At 41.3% G+C, this 16,379-nt stretch overlaps 1 protein-coding gene across 1 annotated transcript in view; it reads left to right on the top strand.

Moving 5' to 3' along the window:
- tnfrsf21 (tumor necrosis factor receptor superfamily, member 21) overlaps positions 1-13,571 on the top strand; it is a 50,320-nt gene extending 36,749 nt beyond the window's left edge. The window contains exons 5-6 of the mRNA XM_084378302.1: positions 8,251-8,521; positions 11,112-13,571. Of these exons, the coding sequence (XP_084234428.1) occupies positions 8,251-8,521; positions 11,112-11,341 (501 nt within the window). The 3' untranslated portion in view covers positions 11,342-13,571. The remainder of the gene's footprint in view (positions 1-8,250; positions 8,522-11,111) is intronic.
- The last annotated feature ends 2,808 nt before the right edge of the window (positions 13,572-16,379 follow it).

Raw genomic sequence — 16,379 nt, forward strand, 5'->3', positions numbered from 1 at the left:
AACTATCAAAAGCACCTGGAACAAAATGAAGAGGTTTCGGTACACATGTGGAGGGAAGCTTCATTATGGCGACAGGTGACCACAGCTATTGCCGGCAACAAAGAAAGAGACAAAGAGGTGTTTGGGAGACATGCAGTGTTGACATAGGTAAAGGTCAGGTTCTCCCTCATTTCACACCAGGTCAGTGTGACTCACTGATGTCAATGCTGCAGTTACATAACAGTAATGTATGACGCTGACGTCTGAACACGCAGTTGAAGAAAAACACATTCAGTGTATTGATGGTATTCCCATCGGAACAACAGAGTGTCAGCTGTCTGATGGATGCATCTATTTTTATCTCTGCTGCTGCCTGAGAGTTGAAACTAGACAGCAGAGTGACAGATGCGATTCTCTTCACTCCCGTTTCTGTTCCTCCTCACTGTGAAGTATGAGGCAAAGCAGTCAGATATGTGCCCTTGACTAGGTGTAATCACCGCAATGGTACTGATCCATATCCAGATGTAGGCAAACTGTTTACCCACTAATAAATGCACTGCCAACACATGTGGTGTATGAGACAGGAAGTCAAAGATCTGTCCTAATGTGCACTGACAAGGCAGCAAAATGTATCCTGAAAAATTGACAGGAAGCTGACAAATTTTACCCTGACTGCTGACATCATGCTAAACTTCAGTAAGGTCAAAAATGCATGTTTTATTCATGCTTTAAATGAATGTTTAATAGAGTTGCTGCTGTGCCTGCTTGCTTTTCTGGCCCAGTCGTCAGTATGTACAAATAACTGATTAAAGAGCAGCCATGCTGTTTCATTTTGATAAGTCTCCTGTGTGTGGCTAATGGATGCATTATTTCAGGGACTGCAGCACGCAGAGCTGCTGTCCTCGGCGAGGAGTGAAAAACAGAAGGAATCAGTGAAGGGGAAAGATGGTGAATTTTTGCTGCTCTGTCCTTTCTGTAAACACAAAGTAGAGTCTAGTATGCTTGAAAGTCCTTCAAAAGTCAGGGAACGACTCCTTGTAGGCCTACAGCGTTGATTTTTGGCGTCCACGCATGGACCTCGTCACTCCCCACAAGGACACACCAAGCAGGGAGTGGGGAGTGATGACAATAACCAAATAGAATATAGAGACTGTCGAAAGCTGGATGCAGGGGTGGCAGTGGGACTTTGTAGACTTGAGGCGACTTCCTGAACCAGCTTGCAGGCTTTCCTTTTGGACTTTGGTGTTAAAGGAGGGGTTGTGTGTTATTGTAACTGGAATACTTGTATCTTAGCATTCCTTTGCATCAACTAGGCCAGAGTCACAAATTTGATGTGATTTGAGGTCACTGCTACAGAAGAGTAAGACTAGACGGTCTCCTCTGGGGCTGGCAAGCCAGCTCTGAAACCACTGACCAATCAATGTCCACGGTCATCCCAAGGACAACATTCATATCGCACACTGTAGAATTTTTAACATACGACTCTTGATCTGGGAGTCGAAATCTAATAAATGTTGCTGATGAAAAGGTTTGTGCATTTGTTGGGCAGTTGTCCAAAGCTAGTGTACTCTGTGTTGAGAAAGGCCTCTTGACTTATGATAGCAGTGTTGATTAATGGATTACCTGTGGGTGATAGTCTGCAGGGGTTGAAACAGTTTGGTATCCTTTGTATTTGAAAGGGGCAGAATCCTTTAAGTCTAATGCACAAAGAAACAAAAACACACTGCTGCAGTCTGTTGATGGGATTGTTGATCCAATCCAATGACTCAACAATTGCTTGGCCAAGTGCTGAGAATTCTGGCTCTAAATAAGTATTTTCATTCTGTTTTGAACAAGATGTGCCCAGCTAATTAAAATTTGAAGATGGCCGATGACCAACAACTTAAAACAGTCAGCTCCTGAGTTATGAGTATGTGTTGATGTGCAGCTGAAGCACTGAGGAGGCTGGCTGTCCGATCTTTGTGATAGGAAAAACTTAGATAGAAACACTATTCGTAGCAAAGCCTGTGTTGATGTAGTTTTTATGCAGTAGTGGACTAACAAATAATTCCGCTTTATTGCAACGTGGGTCTTATTTTTTGTGAATTTCTGAGATCTTGGAAAGCAGCAACATGGCTAAAAAGCAGTTATCTGCTTCGTGACGCACCAACACATTCACTAAGACGAGACATAAGGCTAAACTGCAGGTCTGACTACTCATATTTCTCACCAAACTGGACTTGCAGTGTTGCCATGTTCCCTTAAAAATGACTTTGGTGTGTGTATCATGTTAGATAGAAACTATTAAAATAAGCTGCAAGTTGTACTAAACGAAAATTGCCTCAGACACAATGAACAACATCAGAACAACTAAATGAAGCTAATCATTCAGTTCATATGGAAGTATCCCCTATGTGGTTGAAGGGGGCTGGGGACTTTCCCAGAATTACCTTTAAAAGAGCCCTGGGTGAATTCCTACCCTTTGGTGTGACTGCATGGCTGAAGTTTAAAGGGTGATTCCACCAATTTTGCGCATTAAAATGTTTTGTTGTGGAGTAACACCGCATATGTTAAAAAGTAGTTCTGGTTCTGCTGTATTGACTTTGACATTTCCATAGTTAGTCCAACAGTGTTATGGGAGTGCCATGTTAGACAAGTGGACTGCTTTTCAAAACATGGTGCCCACACGACCCACAATGCAACCAGATACAATCAGATAATCTGCAGCTTCCTCTGGAGCCACAAAAGGCTTTATACTTCTATTTTTCACGATGCAGTTGTATTCCCCAAGACCTGTAAACACAGTTTAATGTGTAGAATGGGTGGAGGCACCCCTCAAAGAAGCCTACAAAACTGAAGCTTAGTCTGTCTGGAAGCAAAGATGTCAGAGCACACATATTTAATCAATTCACTATTAACTATGATGAATCCAAGTTATTACCGTTCATCCTCTGGGCAACATCAATGTCTGTAACGGATTTTGGACCACATGTGTAGCTGATATTTCACTGAATGAATGAGAACGTTGTCCTTCTTGTGCCACTGAATGAAAAGACAGAGGATCACCAAAGTCATCCTCTTGGGACAAACAATGTCCGTACCAAATTTTGGACAAATCCGTTCAGCTGATGTTGAGATATTTCATTGAATATGAACTTTTTGTCCTTCTGGTCCTGTTTGAAGAAACACACAAGGTCACCAAAGTCAGCAAGATTCATCCTCTGGGGACAATGAATGTCTGTACCAAATTTCAAAATAACGCATCCAATAGTTATTTGTCAAGATTCAGTCTTGGCCAAGGTGGTGCACCGACATACAGTACCTACTGACTTACCAACACTGACATAGGTAGACCAATGCTGCTAGCATAGCTGGAGCTATAAGAGGTGATGAGTCAGGACAAAGGTGAATGTAAATGATTTGTTTGGAGAAATACACTGTTCAATTCCTAAGTGGAGATGGAAAATGCAAATCACATATCACAGTTATTTCTTTATTTTCATTTATCTTTTATTATCAAAAATGTCAATTTATACATAGGCTACATTAAATGTACAGGATATTCTCGAGGTAAAAACAATCCTGAAAAACTGAATGAGTATTCGATATCAAATAATATATCATTAAAGTACAGTCGCCCTCATCATGAGAAATATAAAACCAAAAAAAAAGAACACACATAAAATGCTTCCCAGCTCTTTTATCACAACATAATTGCTTTTAAGGACACCTATTGAATTACGATTCAGTCTACAACATGAGCAGCCCAGGAATAAAGTTTTTTTATGTGCATTATACAATTATACATATGAGTTTTTCTTTAGAAATGGAGTCTGGTTTTCAGTGATTGGATTATTCACAAGAGGCACACAAAGCAAAAGACAAACACACAGACGTAGTCCCTCACCTACTCCCTGTGTGTCTTCTTCCTTCCTCTTTCTCCTCTTTACTTTCTGAATGCACCCTCCCTTCCTGCCACAATGATGCACAATCAAATGCAATTTCTTCCCTAATTGGGTGCTAATGACTGAGGTCCCATTAGATGCCTTTCAGTCCTCCCCTAACGAGCCCCATAAGATAATAAAATGAAACCACATCCACTGCTTTCTGGGGAAAAGGACAACAAATTTCCCAGAAACTGCATTTATTCTTTTAAAGGTAATTCAGTGAGATTATCTGCAAATGTTTGTGAGTGTGTTTGACATTAAGTAGGCTTTAATGCAGCCTGGGAGCAGGCTTATCCATTGAAGATCTACTTTAAATGTCACAGATGAATTAGTGGTAAAGGCTGAACCTAGTGTACGTACTGTAACATCATAGACGCTGTGCGCTATCAGAAATAATGTGCTAAATTTGTACGTTTAGGGGTACAACAGCTCGTCACTGGGGCAGGACCACCAAAGGTGCACCCATTGTTTCCCGTAACAAGGGTATATATTTTATATCTTATGGGGGAAAATTTGTACTCATTAGAAACAGTCAAAACAATCTGTTATCACATTTATTAACCTTAACCTTGATTCCAAACTTTCATCATTTTTGTCATGGCCATATCACATTAAAGCTCCAGGCTGCCACAGTGTAGATTGTGCCTTTGGGGACAGAGATGGACCTATTTCTGACAGCGTGGGGTTGAAGCCTTGCTCTACACAGTTTCTATTTTAGCTGTATCTTAGTTAAAAGCTCATCTGTTTCGAGTGTAATTACAGCCGAGTGAGATTCCTCACTGTAACATTTTGGACCTAATTAATCAAAATATCCCCAGTGTGCCTGTCTGTCTGTCCCCTGTGCCCTTCATACTGCAGCAATCTGCCAACTCTGCCAGTGAAGCTAGCTGGCTCAGTACATAAGTGTGTACATGAGTGCTGGGCTGTGTGCCCTGTGCATGTGTGTGTGTGTCTGTGTGTGTGTGTGTGTGTGTGTGTGTATCTGAATCCCTGTCCCCAGCAGGGCCTTGTGTTGTGCTGACAGGAGTCGTCAGCAAGTCAGTCTGATCCTTCTCTCTCTCTCTCTCTCTCTCTCTCACACACACACACACACACACACACACACACACACACACACACACACACACACACACAGCCTGGGAGCTTTCTGGAACAGCAGTACTGTTCTTCCTCGCAGTGACCCCTGTGCTCCGGCTCCGTCCTCAGTAGCTCAGCTCGCAGCAGTTGGAGGCTGCCAACATGAGGAAATCAGAGTCCGTGTGGTGTGAGTGGCTCTCAGACAGAGTGGCAGACTTACGCAAAGTGCTCTACCTGGGTGGGCAGAGGGGACAGAGCTTTTCAGATAGCAGTGGGCTCGTAATGTTATATGGCAATAATTACGGTGTCAGTGTAATCACAGCCTTGTCAAAAACATGTTTGATCTACACTGCAAAACTCTTGTAGTGTAGATATCTGTCTTTGAGATTACTCCCTTCACCCTAATACAACAGATGTGTCAGAATGTACAAAAAATATTACTTGTAGGAACATGCTGTTTTAACAAAGGTACATGCGGTACAAACTGTCGACAGTATGTTCTGTGTGATTTTCCGGTCCTGTGAGCACCACAGAGAAATAGCATGTAGCTCCATTGCATTTCTGTAGAGGCAGATGTGAATCTAAAACCCTCAAACATCAAACCACAGCTGCCTGCATGAACAGATACCAACAAGAAAATGTTATCTGTAATTAGGCTTAACTGACTCTGTGTACAGAAGTGTGTCTGACACTTCAAAGTGAATATACCATGTGTCCAGTGCAGACTCCAACAGGCTTCTAGTTGTTCGCAGAGCTGAGACTTTCTTTTTGGAGAACCATAATTAAGCACTACTGCAGGCTACATATTCAACAGTGATTCCTTCTTGTTGCTATTTTTGGATGCTGATGACGAAGCTAAAGGTCTTTCGGTTTAAATAGTGGGATAGTCACCTTATTCATCTTTATTTTAGGATTTTTTAGATGGGTGCTCCAAATGAAGGCTGGCCCTGAGCACCTGATCCAGCTCTATTACAGGGTTGACTTGATGTGGCTTCTAGTAGTCAAGAGACTGGAAACTGGAGTAATTTCAGCCAGATTGATAATCAGAATTGGATAAATGCGGAGATGTTGCTTGAAAGGTGCAAACATACTCAGATATGTTTGCATATCAGATTTAACATGTAGGATTAATGCATTAAAATGTCAAAACAACAAGACCTTTGTTTTTATATTTTGATGAGTTGTGCACTCACATTACCCCAAACGTTCCCAACAATGTTCCAACCAGAGAAACTGGCAAGTTTACCAAGGTTTCATTTGATGGGGAAGTTGGTCAATGAGGCTTAATTGGCTCCTCCTGGCCCTACTCACACAGCATTTGGCCAATGTTCACTTGATGGTCTAAACAAAGAAGTATGACCAAAGACCAAATAAGGTAACTGTGATAAATTAAAGAGGTCAATAAAAAGAAATGAAATATAATTTCAGTTCATGTATTGGCAAAATCGCAGAGAACCAATCAAGTTAATTCATTTTCGATAGATAAGTTGAGTATCAGATCGTACCATTTTGTGTTTTACATATGCACACATTTCCTGTCCCCTGAGGCTGTAACATCTGTCGTCCCTCATGGGCCCCAGTGGTTTTATTTCTGCATCTGCTCTTAAAAATATATCTGTTCCAGTTACATCTGCTGCTGTGTGAGAGTCAGCGTGTCTTTGTCACGGTGTGTGTCTGTGCGATTGTGTGCATGTATGTATGCACTCCTTTGTGGGCCAAACAGAGCGTGTTTGTTTTGTCAGAATCACGCAAGTTGTGTCACACTGCAGCCCAGCGACCCAGACATTACGGAGCAGAGAGAGAAAACACAAGAGAAAGGGAACAGCGCTGGTGTTTCTGTGTCATGTCCTGCTGCAGCTCATTCAGCAGGATTGATATTGAACTGGAAAATCCATCATAATAGATTGAATCTGTTCCACTGCATTCTCATCAGAAGTTTGCAGCCCAGTTGCATCTTTCTGTCTTTTTGTCTGTCTGTTTGTTTGTTTGTTGTTCTGTCTAGTTCTCCCACCCTAAGTCCATTTCCAATTTCTAGTGTGTGCTCTGAATGAAATGACCTCTGTGCTGCTGCGACCTTTAGGCCCAGCCGGGTTCACGCTGGGAAAAACAAGATGTACTCTCATGATCTCACCCCCCCACCCCCCAAACCAGTCACTACTGGTTCAAACCACAGGTTCATTACCACACCAAAGAGAGAGGAGGGGGTGAGAGGAGGGAGAGGAGAGGAGGGGGGCTCACAATGATAGAGGGAGGAGAGAGAGGAGACCGAGGCAGACTGAGAAACTGCAACAAACCAGCACACAGTGAGAAACAAGTGATGAAACTTTAAAGAGGGAACAGAAAAAGGATGAAGAGATGAGGGAGAAAGAACAAAGGTGAACACAGAGATGAGAAAAAGAGCTTTGAGAAGGAGACATAGAAACAGCGATGAGGTTGAAAGAGAACAGGAAAGTTTCACTAGAAAGAAAAAGGACGAAGAGTGAAATGGAAGCAAGGAGACAAGTATGAAACGATGTCAAGCTTAACAGATGAAAACTTACAGAAAGGAACAAAGTTGAAAAACACAAAAGATGACACCAGGAAGAAAGGATTGGAGCTGTTGAATGCAAAGAAGTGGAAGAATTTAAATATGCCGAGCAGGTGCACAGATACAGGTGTTTAATAGCAGAGCAGGAAGAACAGAGAAAAGGACAGGCTCAAGTAAACCTCACATACAGTTTGACCTTGCATGTAATCCATGAAATGTCTAATTCTATATTGTATGTCAAATTCCAATCTGTAAAACTATTGAATCCATATAAATATTTGCCACAGATTCTGTCTGCACAGACCGACACTGAGCTCTGCATCCGTCATCGCTGCATTCACAGACACAACTGTCATTTCCCCACACTCCTCCTGTATTAGCATTTAGGTGTATGCACATTTTCAAATGTTTCTTTGGTGGTCTTGCTCACCAAATATTGTGTATCTCAGGCCGAGGGACAATCTGTGTGAGACATTTGTTCCAAAGCATCACATGAGCACAGCCACAGCCAACATGGAGTGTGTGTTATTATGAGGGCATAAGAGTTGAGAGAATGAGAGCGATGAAGAGATACAGGACAAAGATGTTGAATTCAGTGTTTTCTAGATGTGGGAGTTCATGTGCTCCGTGGGCAACACCAGCCAGTGTGTTTGAGCATCGGCTTGTCACATGTTTTCCTCCTCGTCTTGCTCCCCTTCCTCACCCTCTCCCTCTGCTTTATCTCTCCGTCTCCATCTACAGTTTGACATCAACCAGCTGATGACCTCAGTGAATGTAAGCCAAAGCCTCAGTCCCATCCACAAGCCGCTCGAGTCTCCCAGCAGCGTCGGGAGCGGCAGTCACAGCGGCAGCGGTGGTAGCGTGGGCGGGGCCAGCGGAGTGGGCGTGGAGCAGTCGCCAGTGGACCGCACCAAAGGCTTCTTCCCTGACGAATCGGAGCCGCTGCTTCGCTGTGACTCCACCTCCAGCAAAGACTCCGCCCTCAGCAGGAACGGCTCCTTCATTACCAAAGGTAGGTACTGTTGGCCATAAAACTCACCACGGGCGTTCTTTAAAAACCCTTCCATTTCTCTGGTGTTTGGTATCATCGTACTGTCAGCAAGGCGTGACTCCAGGTTTAAATAAGTACATCTTTAAATTTGACATTTAATGTCCCCAACAACCTCTGTAGTCTCATTTAGACTCTTGTTAGCAAACCGCTGTTTTTAACACACGTAAAGCTTTAGTAATCATGGGTGGGGTGTTTACTGATGTATTTTATGTCATAGAACAAAACGTGAAAATCTCTGAAGCTTGTGTTATGAACTTACCTTATTTCAGACATGTAACCAAAAAAAACTTAAAAAATGACATTGACTTCAAGTCAAGGGAACGCAGAGAACAAAACTCATATCCAGGTTGTAGGACTCATTCCTGCAGCACAGGTTCTTCGTTGTGATAGAAAACCTCCCATTTTCTACCTCCAGATCTGCTGTCTTTTGTTCAGTTAATAGAAAAGGACCCACCATCATCTCAGTTGATACGTCCAGACTGAAGCACATTCCCAGCAAACACTCAGTTAGATTAGCAAAACAGCTGACACAAGCAGACTTCAGAGGAAGGTGGCCAGTTGGTAACTTTAATTGATAATAGATCATTTATATCAAGTTATAGATGCCATTAGTGCATATTTGTCAGTAGGGTTTCTAAATGGGTCCACAGACACACTGGTGACACTTTCACTTCTACTGACTGTTACTCTGTTGGTCTGTTCATGTTTCTGATATTCATTTCAGGATTTATGATTCATATATTGTTTTATTGTGCTGGGTCAACATCAAATATGCAGTTTTTGTATGAAGGTGCCCCCACATGGCAGAATGATGTTTAAAAAACTGAACTATAAATGTAACAGGTGTCTGTAAGGACACTGTCAGCATATCAAGTGACCTATAATGGTTTTGTGATCAGCGTTATTCTAGTACTCATGAGCCTGTCAAACGTAGACTAAAGAGACTATTTAAATGAGTTTAATTTACCCTAAAGTGACTTTAAAGAACACAATTCCACTGGAGACTCACTCCCTAATGTCCAAAAGTTATCTGACGAGGCGTTTTTGGTAGCCAAGACTAGAAGCCCACTCCGGTGTTGGCAGTGGCCTGTGTAGATACTGATTGTCAGCAGTTTCACATTCTTCACACCCCGAGCAAATTATTCAGACACTCACTAATGTGTCTCACACGCAACTGAAGATGATGCATCAACACTGCTCTCAGTTCAAACAATGGATGCATGGGTGCTGTCTGCCCCCATGTGGACACTCTGGGTATTGCTTTTAAATCTAACATTGTAATACACAGCATGTATAAAACCTCTTCAGATTTGATTTATGTGTGATAGCTGACTGGGGTTTATTGGAACCAATAATTGTATAACCAAGATTTCATTTGATCATTATTGTCTTAAGACTAGTTCTGTCTAACCTTGTATAACTAACAATGATAATGAACCTTCTACTCAATTCTCAACTGTTCGTACTCAACAAAGTATGAACTCTCAGTTAAACAGTTTGTAGAATAAAAATACAATCATAGAATAAGGCAAAATTGTACATTATCCACACTTTATGTCTTATAGCAGTTCAACATGTTAACTTCAGTCTCTGTTTTTGTCATGTATGCCTTTTTCTTTTCCTGAGTGTAGTGTAGTCATAACAAAAACGGTAGCAGCAGCCATGGAGCAACATTAGCATTTGAGTTGTGTTACCTGATAAAGACAAACTCAATATTCATTCTGTCTTGGTTTTCACCAACTCTTGAGGGAATTACCTGTTGCTTTAACTGCTAAAATGCCCTACAATGTTCAGCAGCTAGCTATGAACTTTTGTCTGTTAGCTGCTTAGTACAAGGAAGATTTCTAAATGAAAACAACTGCCCTTCGTGTTGAAAACATTTAATTAGGGCTAAAGGATGGTACAATTCTGATGATGATTCTATGTGGGTCCAACGCCACAAGCTAAGCCCTTTCACATTACACCTAGTCATTTGATCCATTGTTAATATAGAAAAAGTGATTATAGCCGCTTTAAAGGAGCACTCTGTAGTTTTGGTGAAGAAATGTTAATGAGGAGAGAAAGATGTTCATTGGCTGATTTTTTTTCTGCCTGAATAAACAAACTGACCTTAAAGGACAACACAGTTAATACTGTTTTACTTTGTTTATATGTGGCGGACCCTGCCACCTTTTTAGCTTCAAACTGTTCTGGGAACCCTTTTTTCCTCCGAGTACAGCTTGTTTATTCACTAATGGATTTTGAATTATTACCTCATTAATATTGTAAATGTTACAATTCTGAGTTTGACTTTCTTTCGAGAAGGTGCCCTTTAAAGATACAATATGTAACATAAATGCAATAAAATGCCTAAAAAGACCCTTAAAAACGAGACCTGAGTTACATCAGATAGATTTTCATCTGCAATGGTGGTTGTTTAGCAACTCCCATGATCCCACGCTACTTCCATCTTTCCTTTTGTTTCGACTGAGAGATCCCTACTGGTAGAAATGACATACTGTGCCTTGAAGATAATCACAACAGCTGTGTCCCCTCTCTGTCTCCCCTCCAGAGAAGAAAGACACTGTGCTCCGACAAGTTCGTCTGGACCCGTGCGACCTGCAGCCCATCTTCGACGACATGCTACACATCCTGAACCCAGAGGAGCTGCACGTCATAGAGGAGATCCCGGCTGCCGAGGACAAGCTGGACCGTTTGTTTGAGATCGCGGGAGTCAAGAGTCAGGAGGCCAGCCAAACGCTGCTGGACTCGGTCTACAGCCACCTCCCTGATCTGTTATAGTGGAGGAAGGAGGAAGAAACCACACAGATGAGAATCGGTGCAGGAACAAGAAGGAATGTCTCAGCGGGAGGGCTGAATCAGATGAATTAGGATTGGGGTTGATATTTGATCAGATATACTCCGACTCGTCATGTCACTTTGTCACATGATTCAAGCTAGGTCTTGTAGGTAGATCTAGATCTCCAATGACTCTTTGTCCTCCAATCTTCTTCTGTTGTCTTGTGTGTGCACACTATTACTCCTTCGAAACACCTCCATCCTCTATCATGTTACAGGGTCGACACTCAGTGTAACTGAAGCATTCTGAGTGTCACAGCAAGGACTATTTTTTCACTTTTCTTAAGTACGTTCAGCCTTGTTTATGGTGGTATTACACGAGCATTGTGACCTTAAAAATGTGGCTCAAGAGCCTCAAAACAATACAAAAAAATGTAATGGAACGACATTAAAAGCACTTTCTGTAACGTAACTGGCCAATGCCTTCACCTTTAAAGGATAATACCAGTGTTTTTTGTTGGTTGTGCCAATCATCCAGGCTTGCCTTTAACATCATGCTAAAAAATGTATTTTGCCATGGTTAAGGTTAATGCTAAATGATGGCAGGAAGGGAAACTGCGCACAGACAATAGTAAATAAGCTACGCACTAAACGACGCTGGTATTATTCTTGGGATTTTAAGGGGTTTAAGCTTCTTGTAAACCACATTCACAGATATATTTCCCAGGTATGAACTGACCCACAAGTCATGTGCCTGAGCTTTGTAACATGTCCCTTTTCTCAGCCCTTTCTGAGCCCTCTGTTTTTCCTTCCAGTTGCCTGTAACTGTAACCACTCTGCCAGACCAGCAGGGGGCAGTGTTAGATGACAGAGCTGGCCTGCTGCTCTGGAACAAAAGCCATATATCAAAAATACTGGATTAAACGTCAAAATAATTCAGAATTATGATACTGAAATAATATTTACCTTATCTGATATTCTGATATATGGCTTTGTTTTTTGGACTGTTTTGGACAGGAGCTCCAAAACTTAACAATGAACTGGACAGGAAGGGTGCAGTGTTTACCTCCCTGCCTGCTTCTCTGGAACCAAAGCCATATATCTAAAACAGTTTAGATACGTCGCTTTGGAAGCTCTGAGGCTCTATTTTGGACTCATGGACAGTATACAATAAATACTTCTACCAGTACGCACATTCTCTGCTAGCTAGACCTGTTCGCCTCAACAAATGTAGCGTTGATAAAGTGTTCATGATACATTTTGGAGCTTCATGTCAGTGTGGTGGGTGTCTGAGTGTCTGTTTCAGTGCTATAGTAAAAATAATAGACTACAAGTGATTTTCTCATGCAGTGGTATGTTGCTACATGCTTCATGTAGTTAAAATGTAATAACGATGCACTAATTCTATTTTCTATTGGAGAGGCAGACGTGTATTTTCTGTGTCCTTCATTTTCTCTTTCTTTCATCCTGAAATGCTGTTAACTAACATTTGATTTTAATGGAATGTTTTCTACATTTAGTTTGATCCATTATGTTATCGTAGCACCTCTTTGTTATCATTTTGACTTTGTTTTATCTCATGTTTTCATGGGCATTCACATGTATTTCCCCCCGCTTGGTGTGACACGATGACCTGGCTGGGATGTAAGATATGCATACTCCATACTCTACTTGAAGTCTGTCTGCTTGTGTTACTTGATTTAAATGAGGAAGAAATAATGTACTCTTTCAGTTCCTTCCGAGTTTGACATTCTTAAAATAATAATAAAACTTAAAAGCACCACCAAAAACTCATCCACATCTGGGGAGGATTTTTACAGGCGCCGTGAGAGCGACAAACGATGGACTCCAGTGGTGCTAGATGTGAACTCTCACCAGTTGGCCTGACACAGGGGGTCTTAACCCCAGACTAATGACTATTTAAAGTATTCCAGACTGAGTGAAGAAGGGTGAAGGTTGTGCTGCTGTAGACTGTGGGGTGTTGACAGTGTTACTGATGGTGATGGTGAAGATGAGAATGTGTGAGCTTGCTCTCCACGTTGCTGTGGAGACTCAAACTGCAGGGTGTTCGATTTTTATTTTTTAAGAAAGTCTGAAAGGATGAAGTTGAGGTGTAAAACGCACATGCAGCTCGAGTGGATGATTTCATCAAATTTCACGTGTGTAACCAGTATGTTTACTACTATGTAACCTCTTAAAATCAAACAAATAAAGCTTAAAATATTTGTCATAACTCTGTGTAGTTGTCACTTATTCTATTTTTTAACCCCTCACTAAGTTAAGGCCTAACTTTTTTTTATATAATAAGATAATAATCAATTCTTTGTTTCTATATTAACATCAGTCTGTACACGGAAATGTGGCACATTTATGTCACAATTGTGTCAGTTAATCTACATTTGAATACATGGATAAAGTAGAATTAAGAAGACATTGCTGTATCAGCTCTGACTTTGGGGAACCTGTGGCTCAGAGCAGGGCTATCGAAAGTGATCATGTAATCCTGTTGTCTGCATTATCAACAATGCAATTTAGCCACTGAGTGACATCACCGGAGGTAATTTATCAGATTACATGCAGCTTCCTCTGAAGCCACGAAAGACTTTATACTCCTTTTTCACACATATGGTCGTACTCCCATAGACCTGTAAACACACTGTAATGTGTAAAATTGGTGGAGTTACCCTTTCAGGGAAATTGAGATCCTAGTAAGACGGAAGCCCTGGGCCCCCCTGGCCAGGGCTAGCTGGTTATATGCTAACTTCAGTATCTCTGCAACACAGTACATAGACATAATGTAAAAACTGTTATATTTCTCAGTCTGTTAATAATTTTAGATCATTGTTTGATTGCTTTCAACTCAAATTCTTACATATTGCACTTTTAAGGTTCACATTTAGGCCTCCAGTGGAAAAAGTTTGGCCACCCCTTGTTTATAGGGTCGGCAGTGACATCACACATGGTGTGCTCGGTATGACTCCTAATTAGTGTTGTCAAAAATACTAAGTGATATCGATCCATTCTGAAAATTTGAAACCATTTCAATACTCATTGTTGCAGTGTCGATGTGGCCTCATCGCTCTCCTCTTATAGTGCAGAGTTCTCCAGGATTCAATTATTATTGATGCTCCTTGCATACATAAGCCTTATTATATTTATCTTTTAATAAATATCTAAAATGTTATGCCTTTAATGTCGACTCCTAATTAGCCCTAATGAGACACACTTGTGGGACACGCAGAAACAAGGGGAGATATTCAATGATGTCGTGCCAGATTGCCTTGCCTTTGGACTGTTGACAGTTTGGAACCTTGCCATGCACCCTTTACTCATGAACTAAAACCTAATCAATCACAATCACAGATTTACCAATGTGTACCACAAGGCTGTTGATCCAAAGGTGTCTGTCTGTCTGTCTGTCTGTCTGTGTATACACAGCACCATTCTTTTTGAAATTACAGTATGTAAAAGACTTCAGTAAAAATACTTTATAACACGCTAATTAAGATGAACTTAACTATGTAAAAATGCTCTTTATGCTCAAAAGAAGGTCTCCCAAGTTAGATACCAGATGACTCCAGTAGAGTATCACAGCTGAGCACACACCTTCCTTTTTTTAACCCATTAATGTCCAAAGTGGAGTTTTATCATTCCTTCAAAGCTCTTAAAGTACCAGCTGAGTTAAGAACAAATCCATTGAAAGTTTTCAAATCGCTCAGAGTATGAGAATACAGCCCAACTTTTAAAGTCATGTATCACAAGGGGCTACTGTTTTTCATTTTCCACACAAACACCTGTAAAAGAATAGGTTAGGAATTTCACCTCACACACTTAGTCTGGACTCTTGCAATAAAGATAAAAAAAGAAAAATAATAACCTTTGAGACCTTTGAGACAGTTTAGTTTGTATTCTCTGGGATTCTCTCTCTCCCTCTCTCTCCCCCTCTCTCTCTCTCTCTCACACACACACACACACACACACACACACACACACACACACACACACAAACCTGATTGGAAACGTCAGAAATCGGATGAAGAAGACAACCTATGGCAACATCCCTTGGGTTGCAGTGAAGAGGTTGGGAAATTGAAAAAAAAGAACAAAAGGCAGCTAGTTTTTACGCTGCAGTACCTGCTTCTTCTGGTGTAGACACAGCCACCCAATGTTTCATACCTCCACTCCACCAGAAACCCTGCAAATAGAGACAGGTATGAATAGATGAATCTGCTACGACACCCTGAGGCAAGAGAAAAAACCTCACACTCTCTGTGCATGTATTTAACTCATTAAAATGCATCATGTAAGCACAATGGGTCTTTAAATTGGATTGTGACACAGAGACCCTCTCCAGACAGATTATAAAGCAGCAGCTGAAACTGTCCTGTTAGTTGGTTTGTGCTTTAGTAGTGCAGCGTTCATTCCCATACTCCCACACAAAGCTACACTTAGTCGTATTAGCACACAGCCGTTGCCACACAGTGAATCTCAAACTATGTTGACATGCTTCGTTCTGGGTTTGACCTTGTGACTGTGCTCTGGCTCAAGATGGTGTGAACTGTAGCGGCCTGTCTGTGGTGTTCATCATTCTAGTGACACATCAGGAGTGTGTCAGTCTGTTGATCCAGTCAAACATCAGACACATCACTTCTGTACAGGAACAGCTGCTGTGCACACACAAAGGTCAAGTGAACATAGAGACATTCAAAACAGCTTTATTGACTTGACTGAAGTTACAGTACATATTATTGAATGAGTACATTTTAATACATACAGGAATGATTTTTCTCCTTCAGATGTAAGTGGACAGCAGAGTGTCGACCTGAGGAGCTGGCCCTCCTGTGTTGTTCATTTTTGTTAATTTAGTTTGTTTCTGCCTAAACAAACTAAATAAACAAACTATCTTTGTTTTCATGACTGAATAAACAAACTGACCTTAAAGGACAACACAATGTATACTGTTTTACTTTGTTTATATGTGGCGGACCCTGCCACCTTTCTAGCTTCAAACAGTGTTCTGGGACCTTATTTTCCTCTGAGA

Source organism: Pagrus pagrus (genome assembly GCF_965226575.1).
Source record: "Pagrus pagrus genome assembly, chromosome: 16".
Lineage (NCBI taxonomy): Eukaryota > Metazoa > Chordata > Actinopteri > Spariformes > Sparidae > Pagrus > Pagrus pagrus.